Source organism: Phyllobates terribilis, unplaced genomic scaffold (genome assembly GCF_046119375.1).
Source record: "Phyllobates terribilis strain yellow unplaced genomic scaffold, ASM4611937v1 Scaffold_11__3_contigs__length_659146591, whole genome shotgun sequence".
NCBI lineage: Eukaryota > Metazoa > Chordata > Amphibia > Anura > Dendrobatidae > Phyllobates > Phyllobates terribilis.
The window spans coordinates 443,023,220-443,043,802 of NW_027362771.1; the positions used below are offsets into that span (position 1 = coordinate 443,023,220).

The 20,583-nt window shown below is 48.6% G+C and overlaps 1 protein-coding gene across 1 annotated transcript; it reads right to left on the bottom strand.

The window, feature by feature from the left end:
• Positions 1-7,593: 7,593 nt before the first annotated feature.
• Positions 7,594-19,697, bottom strand: AEN (apoptosis enhancing nuclease). The gene is made up of 4 exons (XM_073650857.1): positions 19,558-19,697; positions 10,616-11,281; positions 9,211-9,411; positions 7,594-8,286 (listed from the first exon to the last, which is right to left on the bottom strand). Exons 2-4 carry the CDS (start codon positions 11,267-11,269, stop codon positions 8,083-8,085), a joined length of 1,059 nt encoding a protein of 352 aa, XP_073506958.1. The 5' UTR covers positions 11,270-11,281; positions 19,558-19,697; the 3' UTR covers positions 7,594-8,082.
• Positions 19,698-20,583: the final 886 nt, after the last annotated feature.

Below are 20,583 nucleotides of genomic sequence, written 5' to 3' on the forward strand. Positions count from 1 at the left end.
AATATGATTCTCCAGGTCAGTACAAGTATGCAGATACCAAACATGTAAAGGTTCTTTTCATTTAAGTGGTGAAAAAAAATTCAGAAATTTGAATAAAAATTTTTCTGCTTTGTCGCCATTTTCCGAAACTCGTAGCATTTTCATTTCTCAGGATCTGGGGCTGGGTGCGGGCTTATTTTTTGCGTCTTGAGCTGACATTTTTATTGATATCAATTTGGGGTAGATACAATGCTTTGATCGCATCTTATTGCATTTATTGCAATGTTGCGGTGGCCAAATAACCCATTATTCTGGAGTTTTGATTTTTTCTTCTCATTACGTTGTTTACCGATCAGATTGTTTTTCTATTTTGATAGATCGGACATTTCTGATACTAAATATGTATATTTTTTTATTGTTTTATTTTCAATGGGGAAAAAGGGGGGTGATTTTAACTTTTGTGTTTTTTTTTCATATTTTTAAAACCTTTTTTTTTTTTTTTTTTTACTTAATACTGTCTTCAATGGTCCCCTTAGAAGACTTCAAGGTGCGATCATCTGTGTTACACATAGCAGGGCTTCATCACTGCTATGCATAGCAGAAATCACGATCTCCTATTAACAACGGCCACTAGCCGGCGTTCACAGGAGATTCACAATGACAGGCACGGGGGGGGGGGTCATCATCGGACCCCCAGCTGTCATGACAACCCATTGTCACCTAGTGATCACCAGACAGTGGTGCCGATGGGTGGGATTAGTGCCACGCTTCTAGCCAGTGTGTTAAATCCCACTGTCAGTGAATGGCTGTTATAGGCACTTGAATGCTGATTAAATCAGCCATCAAATGCGGGAAAAGATGTGGGCCTGGCATGCAAGACCACAACAAAGGCAGGGATATAACCTTTGACGTAAATATACGTCAGAGATCGTGTTGAGGTTAAGATCTTCATACACAGTAGATTAAATTTGGCCCCATCAGTTTTGTTGGAATCGGCTGACCTTAGAGAAGATAAGAGTTGGGAGATTGAATTAAAACATCCAATCCTTTTGTTCTCCAGGTAGATAGCTGGTGCACGCTCTTATAGCACTCCCCACTATCTTGGATGGGCACGATTAGGGTAGATGCAATAGAGGTCTTGTAGATGTGTGCGTAACCCATCAAGCAGAAGACGCTTTTGGAAACCCCAGTATTTTTTTTTCCTGAAACATCATTTTGGTCATTTCTGGCAACATGTTTGCTGCAGGCGTTTTTTTTTTTACATACACAGTAAGGGAAAAAGGAATTGAATACGTCATCAATTTCCTAAGTAAATATATTTTTAAAGGTGCAATTGAAAATCTCTCCATATGTCGGTAAAAACCCATCCAATCCCCACAGGCAAGGAAATCATACCATAGATGTCCATAATTTAAATTATAAGTAATAATGAAAAATGACACAGGAAAAAAGTATTGGACACATAAAGAAAGAGAGGTGCAAAACGCCATGGAGAGTCATGACTTGAGCTGAAATCTATCAGAAATTAGAAAGCAATCCTGACAGTTAAAAATATCAGCTGGTTCAGCTGATGGCCTATAAAAAGGTGTCTCATTACCTAGGTGCCACACAAGAAACATATCATGATGGGTAAAACCAGCAATGGTCTCAAGACCATTGCAATCTTATTGTAGCAAAACATATTGATAGAATTGGTTACAGAAGAGTTTCTAAACTATTGAAGGTACCAGCGAGCACTGTCACGACCATAATCTGGAAGTGGAAAGAACTTCATTTCACCATAAACTGTACATGACCAGGTGCTCCCTGCAAGATTTCAGATAGAGCAGTTTAAAGAATTATCAGAAGAGTTTCCAAGAGCCAAAGACCACCTGTTGAGAGCTACAGAATGACCTGGAATCAGCAGGTACAATTGTTTCACAGAAAACCATAAGTAATGCACTCAACCGCCATGGCATATATGCACGCTCACCACGAAAGACTCCGTTGCTGAACAAAAACCATAAACAAAATGGCAGACTGGCTAGTTTCATCTGTCATTTTGTTCATGCTTGAAAAAGGCCGCTTGCTGGCTGAAAAGTTGCTTTTATGATGAATAAAGAAATAGATTCAGCTCTCTGGAGCCTTGGAAACGATTTGTCTCTGAATTTACTGCTAACTAGGTGGGAAGTTGCCCCAAAGAAGCACAGAGCAGAGCCTGTGGAATGGTGCAAAGGGAACTACCATTACAGACACTGAACAAAAAGCATGTTCAAGAGCATTTAAAGTTTGCTCAAGATTTAGACAAGCCTGTAAAATACTGGGAGAATATAGTCTGGTCAGATGAGACCAATGTTGAACTCTTTAGATGCCATAATACACATCATGCTTGGAGGCCAAAAAGCACTGCATATCACCCCAAAAATACCATACCAACAGTGAAGTTTGGAGGTGGGAACATCATGGTGTGGGGATGTTTTTCAGCATACGACACTGGCAAACTTCATATAATTGAGGGAAGGATAAATGGACAAATGTACCGAGATATTCTTGATAAAAATCTGCTGCCATCTACCAGGATGATGAAGATGAAACTAGGGTGGACATTTCAGCAAGACAAGGATCCCAAACACTCAGCCAATGAAACTCTCAATTGATTTCATAGAAAGAAAATAAAGCTGCTAGAATGGCCCAGTCGATCAGTTGACCTGAATCTAGTAGAACATTTATGGAAGGAACTAAAGCTCGGAGTTCATAGAAGGAGCCCATGGGACCTTCAGGATTTGAAGAGTGTTTGTGAGGAAGAATGGGTCAAAATCACACCTGAGCAATGCAACTAGGTTCTCCATACAGGAGGCGTCTTGAAGATGTCATCACCAACAAAGGCTTTTGTGCGACATATTAAATACATTTCAGTAAGCGTGTTCAATACTTTTTCCCTGTGTCATTTCTCATTATTACAAAACACTTAAATTTATGGACATCATTGGTTTGATTTCTCTGCCTGTGTGGATTGAACAGATTACCGACAACTGGTGAAAAATTCACGTCAATAGCACATCTAGAAAGATATTTACTTAGAAAATTGGTGACGTGTTCAATACTTATTTCACCCGCTGTGACTAGTGAATGTCATCCAAGAGGAAGCCACATATAGGATGGTCAGACCACTTCTTTTAACTCCTTCACGTCTTTGGTAATGTAAAGTGGTAAAGACTTGCTCCAAAGACGTGTTCAATACTTATTTCATCCGCTGTGACTAGTGAATGTCATCCAAGAGGAAGCCGCATATAGGATGGTCAGACCACTTCTTTTAACTCCTTCACGTCTTTGGTAATATAAAGTGGTAAAGACTTGCTCCAAAGACTGAACATACGCACAGCAAGTCATTTTTACAATGTGTTGCACGTGTTCATTCTTTTTACCATTTATTAAGCCATTCTTCAGGCTGGTTACAGAGTTGTTCTGCCTGAAAAAGATGTTGTGTGCACATATCCAACCCTAAAGGTGTTTCTTCTTTCTCCCAAAAAGTCAATATTAGATACACTAAAAAAGTCGACTTAAGGGGCCCCATACACTATAGATAGCTGTTGGACAAAGGATGGTTCTGTCAGCAGTTACCTCTGCAGATTCTTCCAGAGGAGCACTTGCTTCATCTAGCGCTCTTATGTTATCTACGAAAGAGCTGCTGCTGGACTCATCCTGTGGCAGCTTACAGCTTATCTCACCAAGAACAAAAGGATTATTAGTACAAAATCGGACATGCTGGAACCTTATGAGGAGATTAATACACTGTCGGTCAAGCCCACAATTGGTCTAATGCAGAGGTGGACAATTCATTTTTCCGAAGGGCCACATGAGAGACCATGACTGTTGTGGAGGGCCAAACCAATAGGCTGAAATTAATTTTGCTCAATATTAATATTATCACTTAATATTGAGCAGATTTAAGTACACTGAAATCCCCTTATATAACGTATGAACCCCCACATAGCCCCCTACATACAGTAGGAGCCCCATCATAGCCCCTCTATATACAGTATGAGACCCAACATAACACCTTATAAAAACTGTATGAGCCCCCCCCCCACATAGGCACGTATATATAGTGAGTCCCCAGTCTCTCTATACAGTGTGAGCCCCCACATAGCCTCTCTATATACAATGTAAGCCCTCACATAGCTCTATGTACATTGCCATAAAAACACATTTGTTTAGACTGGCCTATCACCTCACCTACCTAACTACCCCTTTTTTCCCCCATACAAAACTTCCTTCCAAATCAGGTCCCTGGTATCATCTATTCACACACCCCCATCACTTAGACTACTGTGTCTGTACTTGTTCACATACTGGTTGGTGACTGGTTCATTTAGCATTATGTGAATACCCTTTTTATTACATTGATGGCTGACCGTACAATACAAGCAATTACCATCCACCTTTCGTGTCTCCCCTATTTCCTCATAGATTGTAAGCTTGTGAGCAGGGCCCTCTCTCCTCCTGGTATCTGTTGATTTTCGCGATTATTGTTATTCTGTAATGTCTTATTGTCTGTACAAGTCCCCTCCAAAACATAAAGTGCTGTGGAATATATTGGCGCTATAAAAATGATGATTATTACATACAGTATGGGCCTCCTATACATTCAAACATCCCATTCACATATGGAATAAAACCACCACATACTCACCTCGTTCCAGTGTCCCCAGTACCCTGCATCTCAAATTCAGATGCGATATAATGATATCATCAGGTCTGCTGTCTCACACACTGACTGGTGGCAAAAGGTGGCAGTGGCTCCATCCTCCACTAATCACATATTTACCGATGTCTGCATCCTGAGAATGTGGATAGCGGTAACATCGGGAAGTGAATGGCAGCAGAGGACAGGCAAGGGCATGGAGTGGTCTGTGGACCACTATTTTCAGCCCTTTGGCAGTCTCAGTCAACTGGCCAGACTGGAGCAGCCAGAGGGCCTGACATACACGGGCATTCCCCGCATGTTTTCTCACTGTCGAACCGCCGCAAAACATGCGGGCGTGGGGACACGAACATCTCATTCGAGCACCCGCGATACTCAGTGCATACCCGAGCACCCTAGGCAAAGTCAGGTAACGAGCATGTGCGCTCATCACCAGTAGCTTTTTTATGGGTTCTGCAGAGCGCAATTGGAATAATTTATTATATACAGTACAGACCAAAAGTTTGGACACACCTTCTCATTTAAAGATTTTTCTGTATTTTCATGACTATGAAAATTGTACATTCACACGGAAGGCATCAAAACAATGAATTAACACATGTGGAATTATGTACTTAACAAAAAAAGTGTGAAACAACTGAAAATGTCATATTCTAGGTTCTTCAAAGTAGCCACCTTTTGCTTTGATGACTGCTTTGCACACTCTTGGCATTCTCTTGATGAGCTTCAAGAGGTAGTCACCGGAAATGGTTTTCACTTCACAGGTGTCCTGTCAGGTTTAATAAGTGGGATTTCTTGCCTTATAAATGGGGTTGGGACCATCAGTTGTGTTGTGCAGAAGTCTGGTGGATACACAGCTGATAGTCCTACTGAATAGACTGTTAGAATTTGTATTATGGCAAGAAAAAAAGCAGCTAAGTAAAGAAAAATGAGTGGCCATCATTGCTTTAAGAAATTAAGGTCAGTCAGTCTGAAAAATTGGGCAAACTTTGAAAGTGTCCCAAAGTGCAGTTGCAAAAACCATCAAGCGCTACAAAGAAACTGGCTCACATGAGGACCGCCCCAGGAAAGGAAGACCAAGAGTCACCTCTGCTTCTGAGGATAAGTTTATCCGAGTCACCAGCCTCAGAAATCGCAGGTTAACAGCAGCTCAGATTAGAGACCAGGTCAATGCCACACAGAGTTCTAGCAGCAGACACATCTCTTCAACAACTGTTAAGAGGAGACTTTGTGCAGCAGGCCTTCATGGTAAAATAGCTGCTAGGAAACCACTGCTAAGGACAGGCAACAAGCAGAAGAGACTTGTTTGGGCTAAAGAACACAAGGAATGGACATTAGACCAGTGGAAATCTGTGCTTTGGTCTGATGAGTCCAAATTTGAGATCTTTGGTTGCAACCACCGTGTCTTTGTGCGATGCAGAAAAGGTGAAAGGATGGACTCTACAGGCCTGGTACCCACCGTGAAGCATGGAGGAGGAGGTGTGATGGTGTGGGGGTGCTTTGCTGGTGACACTGTTGGGGATTTAATCAAAATTGAAGGCATACTGAACCAGCATGGATACCACAGCATCTTGCAGCGGCATGCTATTCCATTCGGTTTGCGTCTAGTTGGACCATCATTTATTTTTGAACAGGACAATGACCCCAAACACACCTCCAGGCTGTGTAAGGGCTATTTGACCAAGAGGGAGAGTGATGGGGTGCTACACCAGATGACCTGGCCTCCAGACCTGAACCCAATCGAGATGGTTTGGGGTAAGCTGGACCGCAGAGTGAAGGCAAAAGGGCCAACAAGTGCTAAGCATCTCTGGAAACTCCTTCAAGATTGTTGGATGACCATTTCCGGTGACTACCTCTTGAAGCTCATCAAGAGAATGCCAAGAGTGTGCAAAGCAGTCATCAAAGCAAAAGGTGGCTACTTTGAAGAACCTAGAATATAAGACATTTTCAGTTGTTTCACACTTTCTTGTTAAGTATATAATTCCACATGTGTTAATTCTTAGTTTTGATGCCTTCAGTGTGAATGTACAATTTTCAAAGTCATGAAAATACAGAAAAATCTTTAAATGAGGTGTGTCCAAACTTTTGGTCTGTACTAAAATATATATATATATATATATATACATATAATATAATGGTACAAGCGTCCCTCTGTCTGAAGCCTCTATAGACTGCGCAAGCACGACACGCCTGCGCAGTCTGGCTCCAGCCAGAATCACGCATGAAGCCATTACAGGTAAGAAGAGTGTGTATGGCGCTGGAGATCGCGGTATGCGTAGACACTGAACGCATACCGCGATCTCCGGCGCCATACCTGACAGGGAGGAGCGTTGCCGTGGCGCCTCTCTTCTTGCCGGAGACCGAGGCAGGAGTGAGGCGTCGGATTGGCACATGCGCATAGCGCTATCCGGCGCCCTTTTACTGAAGACACATTTTCAGTGTGTCTTCAGCAAAATGGCGCCGGACAGCGCGGTATGGGCACGCGCGTACTCCGGCGCCACACTCCTCCACCGGCCTCCGGCAGAACAGGACACAGCAGCGCTGGAGCACAGGGAATTAAGGTGAGTAGAAGTGTTTATTTTTTGTATGTGTGCAGCATGAAAAGGTATGAGGGGTACCATGCATACCAGGATTGGGGGATGAGGGCAGCACATAACAGGTCACACATACTAGCATGGGCGACCATATACCAATAAAAATGCTCGCCACCCGGGCGTAGAACGGGCTCAATAGCTATGCTGTAACAGTGGGCTTACAGGTGCTGCTGGTCCTACTTTATAAGGGAAATACCCGGTGACAGGTTCCATTTAAGCTTGAGTTTTATTACATGTAATTTTTCCTAGAGCACATGTCCAACACCAATACAAAAAATAAATATACTACAAATCATTCAATCAGCAACAGTTTAATAAGTTAACATTTACATACTAGTTGATCTTACATAAATAACACAAATGCAAATATTTAGTGACTGATTTAGTAGCATTGTATGACACCAAGTTCTAAGCCCTGGTGGTCTGTAAGGTACTGATAACTTAATATCTCTATAAGGGGCTGTCTACATTGGACAGTTTGTAAGTCTTTATTTCCCTTGCAGCTCCTGGAGAAGTAAGGCACAGCGCAGGCTCAAACCAACGGGCTGCACAAGTATCTACAATGGAAGGTCCATCAGAAAGGAGCAGATTTCCATAGAGAACGCTGACCCGGGAATGCACCTGTTATACATGGCTGTCATCTGTATTTTATAGTACAAGAAACTTAAACAAGATAAATAAGTTGAAACTACGATGTTGGTTACTATGAAAGGTGGATTGTGAACACACGGATATTAACCATTTAATATTGGCTAGATAATGACAGGTAGTCAAACAGCACTACATTATACAACTCTTTAAATCTAGTCCAATAGCCGAGTCCAATCATTTACAGTCTTCATTGAGATCAGAGGGCCAGTACTGATCCTCCATGTACTGCTCATCTGCTGCGCTGTCTTCATTCAAGTTACTGCAGTCACCGAGCTGACACCTACTCAGGAAATCTTGCTCCACCTGCTCCGCCACCAACTTATACAGCTCCATGCAAGTCTGGGCATCTTCAACTGACGAGTGCCCCTTATTACCAACCTGAGTAACAGCAATGTTAGGAACATAGATCAATATATACAAAAGACATTTATTTCAGCACAATGCCACATAGCCCTTATCTCAGGGGGCCCGGCTACTGTATTAGGGCTATAATCCTATATGAAAACAAGTTATAGGGAATAGATGAAAATGGGGTCCGCAAAGTGGACTGTCAGCTGCAAAATGTAAGACTTGCTCACATGGGCCCAAATCCCGTACAGTAATACATTGAGGCTGTACGACCCCACAGTACAGACATGCATATAGGGGGCATGAAAAAGCCCACAATATATTATAATTTTTTTTCAAAGAATCAGCAGCCCTATTACGACTCCATAATGGTGTTAGCATAAGCTCCTAAATGGGATGTCCCATTTCAAATATTATTAGCGCTTACACTTTTACACACAAGCCCCGGGTTCAGTCATGTTTCTCCGCCGCTCTATTCTTTACTGATTGGCAGCAGTGCTGTCAGCTTGACGTCACCACTGCAGACTAACAAAAGACCGAACAGGTAGCGCTGGACTGGGGGAAGGTGAGGGAAAGCTCAGTTAGATATTTTGAACATCTCTGAGCCTGTGGGTTATAATATATCTGAATTGGGACAGCCGCTTTATTAGGTAACATGATTACTGCTTGAGAAAGGCTCTTCTTTGATCTGAAATGTTACTTGTATAAACTGAAGATGTCTTATACCAAGAGGCCTGTTTACTAGTGTCTATACTAAATGTTAGTAGCGTTAGGTCACACGATTAATGCAGACCTATACATACAGCCGGTGTCCACGTAACCAGCCATTGGCAAGGAAGACTTCTCACAGAGTTCCCACAGTGGGGGGGGGTAGGAGAGACAGTTTCATAAATGTAATCATATCATACCAGATATGTGCACATTATTGAAGAGAAAAAAAAAATACATCTTTACCTGTATTTTTTTCTGCAGAATAAGTAATGCCAGCTTTTTCAAAGAAGCACTTGGTCTTCTCGGGAGTCCCGCCATCTGGTTCAGTAATGTGATTTTACTGGTGTCTCTTGTTTGCTTTATGGGATGGAAATATTTCAAAACGCTGAAATCGTGGTGTAACGCATGTCCAATCACCCGCTTACCCTTGAGAAGCTTCAGGATCTAAAAAAAAATAAATAAAAATAAAAAATAGGGCACAAATATAAGGAAAAGTGTATAATAAACTACAAGGTGCCCATATACTGTAGTGGAGGAGACCATGGCAAAACTTGCCTGAATCAATAGATTGCATGGAAAAAGACAATGGCGCTATTCTAAGTGAAGGTACATCACGAGGTTAAAAAGGGTGTTCCCATCTCCAAGATCCTATGGCAATATGTAATGGGTGTAATAATATTAGCAAATACCTCCAATTAGAAATGTAGTATAGTATTTCTGATTCGCTATGTCGCTTTCCTCATGTGCAGGCATTGCAGGACCTTAGGTATCCATGGTTACGAGCACAGATATAGTGACAGTTATCTAGTTGCTAATAATCTTAACCATGGATACTTAAAGAAGTTGTCCACTACTTTATCCCCCTCCCCCCCAATGTATCCCCCCGGTGCCCCTAAGACCACTTGTAAAGACATTCTGTTGCTGATAATGCCTGTAAGCGGCGCTATCGGTGGCCACTCACAGGCATCACGTGTCCCCCGGCTGCAGTCGGCTCTGACATCCGCTGATGTCACGATCTTCCTGGTTCCATGGTGCATGCCAGGGTGTGGGCGGGGTTACCCCTCGCGTCACACTCAGCTTCCACTGCACGCTCTGCCTCTCCCCATTCATTGGGAAAGCACGGGGTCACGTGATGCCTGTGAGTGGCCACCGATAATGCCTGTAAGCGGTGCTATCAGCAACAGAAGGTCTTTACAAGAGGTCTTAGGGACCCCGGGTGGATACATTGGGGGTGGGGAATATAAAGTAGTGGACAACCCCTTTAAGATCCTGCAATGCCTGCACATAAGGAAAGAGACATAGCGAATCAGAAAAACAATTAAACAATTCTACATTTCTAATTGGAAGTATTTGCTAATATTATTACACCTACTACATATTGGAATAGGATGGTGGAGATGGGCAATCACTTTCAATCCAAGTATATATGGGGGGTCTCAGCAGTTGGAACACGAGCAATCCTCATAATGAAAGTTATGCGCCTCTAGCTATTCCTTATGACACCTAGACCAATTTCTATACGATAGACATGATGGATGTGATACATGTTTAGGATCTACTTCAGATATAGAGGAACAATGGCTCAATCATACAACCGAGTAAACACGTCCTAACAGAATCAGCATAAATCACGACCTACATCATTTACCTCTTTGTGAGCCATCCTGAACGTGATTGCTTTTTGCAGATGTCTTTTGGTAACGCCGCTCCACCGCGTCCTGTAGTCCGTCACTGGCTGTTCTGGTTTTACATATTTATCATACAAGACCTCTCCCAGACAGCTGACCACACTGCATCGTGCCAGCTCACTGATCTTCCCACCAGGACCGGTACCAACCATTTCACAATCAAGGGCAACACATTTCTCAAGACTCAGCCAAGAACTAGGTGAAGAAGCCCTACTAGAAGGAGCGCTGCCAGCCATGGACAAGCCACTATCATAATCACAGGCCAGAGGGTGTACAGAGGGTAACGTGGCCATTGCTGGCATAGCACCATCTAGAGCTTTAATCTCGTAAAGTCTCACAGGATGGCCATCTTCATCTCTCTGAGGACAAATTGGGGAGATGCCTTCACCAAGGATGGAACATAAACATTCCTCAGACTTTTTCCTGCCCAGTAGACCGCGTTCCTGAAGAAATGCTTTACGTAACAAGAAGCGCTGATGTTTCCTGCTCTTCCTGTGATTCCTGACACGCATGTCTTTAGGTTCACGACTAGGTTTATCTGATTGAGGAGCTTCCATGTAGTCAGTGGATCGAGGAAACCCGTGGAATAGACCAGTGCAAACGATGCTATCCATATTGTCGGATGGCTAAAAATAAAAAAAAATAAAAAAATATGCAAGATGACAATGGGATTAAAACAAAAATGGACAAAGTGCACATACGAAGCTACAGTTAATGTTCTCGATCATAAGCTCTCAAACTGTGGTGCTTGTTCCTCCTGATGTATTCATATTGGCTCATGGTGTGGTCTAATTTAAAGGGGTTGTCCACTACTAGGACAACCTCTTCTTGAGCTAAATTTTTGGCCCCGATAAAATAAAAAAAAAAAAACTCACCTCCGGTGCTGGCGCTGTTCCAGTGGTGTCGGCACTCGCAGTCCCGGAGCTCTGGTGCGTTGGAATGACACGTGATACCCAGCGCCCAATCATCGGTGGCATAACTGTCCCCACCTTCGCATTGATTGAACATGAAGAGGAAGTCAGGGCTCAGCTGCAGCCTGGACTTCCTTTTCATGTTCAATTCGAGCAAAGACAGTGATGCCAGCTCTGATCTGGCGCCAGGCATCAAGTGTCACAACAACTGCACTAGAGCTCTGGGACCAAGAGTGCCAACACTGCTGGAAAAGCGCCAGCACGGGAGGGGAGTATAAGCTTTTTATTTTATCGGGGCCAAACATTTAGTTCAAGAAATGGTTGTCCTAGTAGTGGACAACCCCTTTAAGACTAGAATTGCTAAAACCAATTTCAGCTTAAGGCTATGTGCCCACGATGCAGAAATGAAGCAGAAAATTTCTGCAGCATTTCTGCATCTCCCTGGCAGAAAAAACGCATGCAGATTGTGCATGCGTTTCTCCTGCAGAATACATGCGGATTCACATGCGTTTCCGCATGCAGATTGACAAGTGCTTTCCAGGCGATAGCATCACTTGGAAAGTGCTTGACAACTAGGTCACACTGTATAAATCCATGCAACCGGCATGGATTTATATAGTGTGAACCGTAAAAATGAAAACAAATAAAGCTATACTCACCCACGAGGCCCCGGCGTGGCTGCAGCGCTCGTTCCTGTCTGGTTCCCGGCATATCGCGAGACAGAGCGGTGAAGGGCCTGCGGTCACATGACTGTGACGTCACCGCAGGTCCTCAAGTGAATATAAACTTTATTTTATTCTTTTTTTACAGGTACAATGGTACCCAGGTCTGGATGAGAGTCTCCTCTCCTCCAGAACTGGGTACCATCCGCACATAGAAGCCGCTTGTAAAAATTTACAGTCGCGGTTTCTATGCGTCTCAATGCAAGTCAATGGCGGGAGTTCCGCTGCTCTTCCGCAAAATTAAATGACATGCTGCGGATTTTTGTACGCAGCATAAACGCTGCGGAAAAATCCGCAGCATGTGCATAGAACATGCGGAATCCCCTTGGGGACCATGGGGTGCGGATTACCTAGCGTTTCACAAGCGTTTATGCTGCGGAAATTCCGCAGCATAAACGCTTGAAAAACGCTACGGGGGCACACAGCCTGACTGGTACACATTGCCTCTAAGAATGATGTTGAATGAGATGGACTGAGTTGGTGACACATATGAATGGGGTTTGGGATTGATTATTCATGAATTCACATATATATCCCCATAGAATCATGAATGTTGTGTATTTTAACGTTTACAACATGTTCACTATTAGGGTATGTGCACACGACCTACAGTCTCTGGCACACCAGCCTAGACTTTGAGGCAAAAGACACTTAATGAAAATTCTAGTAGTGTTTTTATTCTGAAGCGTCTTCATTATCATCATAAAGCAAGTGACCCCCGAGTTCACGAACAGAGGATAACTTGCTGTTCTGTTCCCTACAGATCGGCTCCACAATTCACAGCTGCTAAACATACTTATAGTGTTAACTAGATGGTGGCCCGATTCTAACGCATCGGGTATTCTAGAATATGTATGCAGTTGACTCGGCGCGACTAATCAGCTAAGCAGTGTTTAAATGGGTTGTGCATTACTTTAAATTAACCCCCCCAAATGTACCCCCCCGAGGCCCCTAATGAATTTTGTAATTACGTCATGTTGTCAATACTGCTTGTGACAACATCGCAGACCACGCACAGCCAGCACGTAATTCCCCCGGCTGCAGCCATCTCTTGCTTCCGCTTACATCACGACTATTTGCGGCTGTAGCCAGGGGTTTCCTGTTCCGCGTACCAAGGTGAATGACGGGCTGTGGGCGGGGTTATCCCCCATCATGTCACACCCAGCATCCACCGCGCACTCTGTCAATGAAGGCTAGGGCCGCTGATCTCCCGACGGCAAGTGTGAAGGGAGAACCGGGGAGTGGCACCGCCTAGGCCGCCGGTCGGGGTACTTCGGCTGCTAGCGCCGGTCATCTCCCGACTGCAAGTGTGAAGGGAGGACCGGGGAGTGGCACCGCCTAGGCCGCCGGTCGGGGTACTTCTGCTGCTAGCGCCGGTCATCTCCCGACTGCATCGCCGCTGACCTCCGTGCGGTAGATGAGCCGCTAGCGGCCGCCGTCTTGTTCTGAAATCCCGCGCCGCTGATTGGTCCGGCCGCGGTCAATCAGTGACGCAGGATTTCTTGGAAGGACAGACAGACGGGATAAGCCGATTATATAGTAGATGCTCTAGGCCCCTGGCTTCCTGCATTGCTTGAAGATTGAGGGCTTGGCTTTACAGGATGGAAGAAGGGCTGAGGGGAGGAGGGACAGTATAATAGAACAAGGACCGTTTTTACAGGATGTGAGCCAGGACTGAGGGGAGGGGGAAGTATTACAGGATGGGAGCATGGCATGGACTGGGGGGGGGGGGGGGGGGGCAGTATTACAGGATGGGAGCCAGGACGGAGGGGGGGGGGGGCAGTATTACAGGATGGGAGCATGGCATGGACTGGGGGGCAGGCAGTATTACAGGATGGGAGCCAGGACGGAGGGGGGGGGGGGGCAGTATTACAGGATGGGAGCATGGCATGGACTGGGGGGGGGGGCAGTATTACAGGATGGGAGCATGGCATGGACTGGGGGGGGGCAGTATTACAGGATGGGAGCATGGACTGGGGGGGGGCAGTATTACAGGATGGGAGCATGGCATGGACTGGGGGGGGGCAGTATTACAGGATGGGAGCATGGACTGGGGGGGGGCAGTATTACAGGATGGGAGCATGGCATGGACTGGGGGGGGCAGTATTACAGGATGGGAGCATGGACTGGGGGGGGCAGTATTACAGGATGGGAGCATGGACTGGGGGGGGCAGTATTACAGGATGGGAGCATGGACTGGGGGGGGCAGTATTACAGGATGGGAGCATGGACTGGGGGGGGCAGTATTACAGGATGGGAGCATGGACTGGGGGGGCAGTATTACAGGATGGGAGCATGGACTGGGGGGGGCAGTATTACAGGATGGGAGCATGGACTGGGGGGGGCAGTATTACAGGATGGGAGCATGGACTGGGGGGGGCAGTATTACAGGATGGGAGCATGGACTGGGGGGGCAGTATTACAGGATGGGAGCATGGACTGGGGGGGGGGCAGTATTACAGGATGGGAGCATGGCATGGACTGGGGGGGCAGTATTACAGGATGGGAGCATGGACTGGGGGGGGGGCAGTATTACAGGATGGGAGCATGGACTGGGGGGGGCAGTATTACAGGATGGGAGCATGGACTGGGGGGGGCAGTATTACAGGATGGGAGCATGGACTGGGGGGGGCAGTATTACAGGATGGGAGCATGGCATGGACTGGGGGGGGGCAGTATTACAGGATGGGAGCATGGCATGGACTGGGGGGGGGCAGTATTACAGGATGGGAGCATGGACTGGGGGGGGCAGTATTACAGGATGGGAGCATGGACTGGGGGGGGCAGTATTACAGGATGGGAGCATGGACTGGGGGGGGCAGTATTACAGGATGGGAGCATGGACTGGGGGGGGCAGTATTACAGCATGGCATGGACGGGGGGGGGGGCAGTATTACAGGATGGGAGCATGGACTGGGGGGGGCAGTATTACAGGATGGGAGCATGGACTGGGGGGGGCAGTATTACAGGATGGGAGCATGGACTGGGGGGGCAGTATTACAGGATGGGAGCATGGCATGGACTGGGGGGGCAGTATTACAGGATGGGAGCATGGCATGGACTGGGGGGGGCAGTATTACAGGATGGGAGCATGGACTGGGGGGGGGGGGCAGTATTACAGGATGGGAGCATGGACTGGGGGGGGGGGGCAGTATTACAGGATGGGAGCATGGACTGGGGGGGGGCAGTATTACAGGATGGGAGCATGGACTGGGGGGGGCAGTATTACAGGATGGGAGCATGGACTGGGGGGGGCAGTATTACAGGATGGGAGCATGGACTGGGGGGGGCAGTATTACAGGATGGGAGCATGGACTGGGGGGGGCAGTATTACAGGATGGGAGCATGGACTGGGGGGGCAGTATTACAGGATGGGAGCATGGACTGGGGGGGGCAGTATTACAGGATGGGAGCATGGACTGGGGGGGGCAGTATTACAGGATGGGAGCATGGACTGGGGGGGGCAGTATTACAGGATGGGAGCATGGACTGGGGGGGGCAGTATTACAGGATGGGAGCATGGACTGGGGGGGGGCAGTATTACAGGATGGGAGCATGGACTGGGGGGGGGGCAGTATTACAGGATGGGAGCATGGACTGGGGGGGGCAGTATTACAGGATGGGAGCATGGACTGGGGGGGGCAGTATTACAGGATGGGAGCATGGACTGGGGGGGGGCAGTATTACAGGATGGGAGCATGGACTGGGGGGGGCAGTATTACAGGATGGGAGCATGGACTGGGGGGGGCAGTATTACAGGATGGGAGCATGGACTGGGGGGGCAGTATTACAGGATGGGAGCATGGACTGGGGGGGCAGTATTACAGGATGGGAGCATGGACTGGGGGGGGGCAGTATTACAGGATGGGAGCATGGACTGGGGGGGGCAGTATTACAGGATGGGAGCATGGACTGGGGGGGGGGGGCAGTATTACAGGATGGGAGCATGGACTGGGGGGGGGGGGCAGTATTACAGGATGGGAGCATGGACTGGGGGGGGGCAGTATTACAGGATGGGAGCATGGACTGGGGGGGGGCAGTATTACAGGATGGGAGCATGGACTGGGGGGGGCAGTATTACAGGATGGGAGCATGGACTGGGGGGGGCAGTATTACAGGATGGGAGCATGGACTGGGGGGGGCAGTATTACAGGATGGGAGCATGGACTGGGGGGGGCAGTATTACAGGATGGGAGCATGGACTGGGGGGGGGCAGTATTACAGGATGGGAGCATGGACTGGGGGGGGCAGTATTACAGGATGGGAGCATGGACTGGGGTGGGCAGTATTACAGGATGGGAGCATGGACTGGGGGGGGCAGTATTACAGGATGGGAGCATGGACTGGGGGGGGCAGTATTACAGGATGGGAGCATGGACTGGGGGGGGCAGTATTACAGGATGGGAGCATGGACTGGGGGGGGGCAGTATTACAGGATGGGAGCATGGACTGGGGGGGGGGCAGTATTACAGGATGGGAGCATGGACTGGGGGGGGGGCAGTATTACAGGATGGGAGCATGGACTGGGGGGGGCAGTATTACAGGATGGGAGCATGGACTGGGGGGGGCAGTATTACAGGATGGGAGCATGGACTGGGGGGGGGGCAGTATTACAGGATGGGAGCATGGACTGGGGGGGGCAGTATTACAGGATGGGAGCATGGACTGCGGGGGGGGCAGTATTACAGGATGGGAGCATGGACTGCGGGGGGGGCAGTATTACAGGATGGGAGCATGGACTGGGGGGGGCAGTATTACAGGATGGGAGCATGGACTGGGGGGGGGCAGTATTACAGGATGGGAGCATGGACTGGGGGGGGGCAGTATTACAGGATGGGAGCATGGACTGGGGGGGGGCAGTATTACAGGATGGGAGCATGGACTGGGGGGGGGCAGTATTACAGGATGGGAGCATGGACTGGGGGGGGGCAGTATTACAGGATGGGAGCATGGACTGGGGGGGGGCAGTATTACAGGATGGGAGCATGGACTGGGGGGGGCAGTATTACAGGATGGGAGCATGGACTGGGGGGGGCAGTATTACAGGATGGGAGCATGGACTGGGGGGGGCAGTATTACAGGATGGGAGCATGGACTGGGGGGGGGCAGTATTACAGGATGGGAGCATGGACTGGGGGGGGGGCAGTATTACAGGATGGGAGCATGGACTGGGGGGGGGCAGTATTACAGGATGGGAGCATGGACTGGGGGGGGCAGTATTACAGGATGGGAGCATGGACTGGGGGGGGCAGTATTACAGGATGGGAGCATGGACTGGGGGGGGGCAGTATTACAGGATGGGAGCATGGACTGGGGGGGGCAGTATTACAGGATGGGAGCATGGACTGGGGGGGGCAGTATTACAGGATGGGAGCATGGACTGGGGGGGGCAGTATTACAGGATGGGAGCATGGACTGGGGGGGGCAGTATTACAGGATGGGAGCATGGACTGGGGGGGGGCAGTATTACAGGATGGGAGCATGGACTGGGGGGGGGCAGTATTACAGGATGGGAGCATGGACTGGGGGGGGGCAGTATTACAGGATGGGAGCATGGACTGGGGGGGGCAGTATTACAGGATGGGAGCATGGACTGGGGGGGGCAGTATTACAGGATGGGAGCATGGACTGGGGGGGGCAGTATTACAGGATGGGAGCATGGACTGGGGGGGGCAGTATTACAGGATGGGAGCATGGACTGGGGGGGGCAGTATTACAGGATGGGAGCATGGACTGGGGGGGGGCAGTATTACAGGATGGGAGCATGGACTGGGGGGGGCAGTATTACAGGATGGGAGCATGGACTGGGGGGGCAGTATTACAGGATGGGAGCATGGACTGGGGGGGGCAGTATTACAGGATGGGAGCATGGACTGGGGGGGGCAGTATTACAGGATGGGAGCATGGACTGGGGGGGGCAGTATTACAGGATGGGAGCATGGACTGGGGGGGGCAGTATTACAGGATGGGAGCATGGACTGGGGGGGGCAGTATTACAGGATGGGAGCATGGACTGGGGGGGGGCAGTATTACAGGATGGGAGCATGGACTGGGGGGGGGCAGTATTACAGGATGGGAGCATGGACTGGGGGGGGGCAGTATTACAGGATGGGAGCATGGACTGGGGGGGCAGTATTACAGGATGGGAGCATGGACTGGGGGGGGCAGTATTACAGGATGGGAGCATGGACTGGGGGGGGCAGTATTACAGGATGGGAGCATGGACTGCGGGGGGGGCAGTATTACAGGATGGGAGCATGGACTGCGGGGGGGGGCAGTATTACAGGATGGGAGCATGGACTGGGGGGGGCAGTATTACAGGATGGGAGCATGGACTGGGGGGGCAGTATTACAGGATGGGAGCATGGACTGGGGGGGCAGTATTACAGGATGGGAGCATGGACTGGGGGGGGGCAGTATTACAGGATGGGAGCATGGACTGGGGGGGGCAGTATTACAGGATGGGAGCATGGACTGGGGGGGGCAGTATTACAGGATGGGAGCATGGACTGGGGGGGGTAGTATTACAGGATGGGAGCATGGACTGGGGGGGGGGGCAGTATTACAGGATGGGAGCATGGACTGGGGGGGGCAGTATTACAGGATGGGAGCATGGACTGGGGGGGGGTAGTATTACAGGATGGGAGCACAGACTGGGGGGGGGGGGGGGGCAGTATTACAGGATGGGAGCATGGACTGGGGGGGGGCAGTATTACAGGATGGGAGCCAGGACGGAGGGGGGACCATATTATAGCACAAGGACCAGCTTTACAGGACTGGGGGCCAGTTTTACAGGACTGGGGGAGGCGGGGACCATATTATAGAGCAGGGGCCAGACTTACAGGAAGGGGGGGGGGGTGACTATATTATATAATATAGAGCAAGGGCCATTTTTATAGGACTAGGGGGTGACCATATTATAGAGCGGGGGACAGTCTTACAGGATAGGCAGCGCTGGACATGGGGAGGCAAGACTAGACTGCAATAACTCTTCTCGGTGGCATATGGTGTTTGCCATGACAATGTGGCACTAGGAAGATCTACTTTCCTTATAACCTACACAATCTTAAATACGTCCCGGATCCTGATGTATGAGAGGCTTGTAAGGGGGCAATCCTCGATATGACTGCAGGCAGCCATGTGTGGAGAGCACAGTACAGACACTGATCGATGGCAGCGGGGGAATCAGTACACGAGTGCGGACATAGCTCCTTACACCGGTAGGATCACTATTAGCCTTTCCCCTCTCCAATCCCGGCCCAAACTCACCGACCACAGACCGCACGACCCCGGCGCAGGTTATTACTGGAGACCGTCTCAGCTCCACGTGTTACAGTACCGGCTTCGCTGCTTCATGCCCAGGCATGTTCCTGGGCTGAGAGCCTGTGATTGGTTGTTTCTTAGAGGTCCCGCCCTCTACGTGTTTCTGATTGGCTGAGTCATTACTGTATTTGGAATCCAGGAAATAGAAGTGGAGTGACGTCAACTAACGAGACTGACGGGCGCTGCCAGCTACACCACGTGACTGTACACGTCACTACACACGTCTTGTGAAATTTCTTGTACTGATCCTCCCTGCACTCCTGTAGCCCCCGGGGAAGGCACGTGACAAGAAGAGCGGCATATAAGTATGTGAGAGGCGCAGAAGGCTAGGGTCAGGAGGAGCAGCAGAAGAATGTGTGACAGGAGGAGCAGCAGAAGAATGTGTGACAGGAGGAGCAGTAGAAGAATGTGTGACAGGAGGAGCAGCAGAAGAATGTGTGACAGGAGGAGCAGCAGAAGAATGTGTGAGGCTGTGTTCCAACTATGCGTTTTTTAAGTGTTTCCGCAGCGGCAATTCCGCCACAGAAACGCTTAAAAAGCGCATGCTAGAAGGCCTGCCATGTCCCCCAATGATAATCCGCATGTGCTGTGCACATGCTGCGGAAATTTCCGCTGTGGGTTATCATTGTGGAAAAAAATGCAGCACTACCAATTATTTTGCGGAAGCGCGGAGTTTTCGCCGCCATTGACTTTCATTAGAACGCATGGATTACGCATCACTGTATATGTAGATGTGGAACCATGCGTTTCAATGTACGGATGGTACCCGGGTTTGGAGAAGAGACTCTCCTCTGGACCTGGGTACCATAGAACCTGTGAAAAAAAGAATAAAATAAAAAATAAATGTTATATTTACCTTCTGATGGCCCGCGGTGCGCTTGTCTTCTCTTGCCGGCAGATCGCGGTGGACTGAAGGACCTGCACTGCCGTCATAGTCATGTGATGGGTGACGCGACCGCTGACATCGACAGG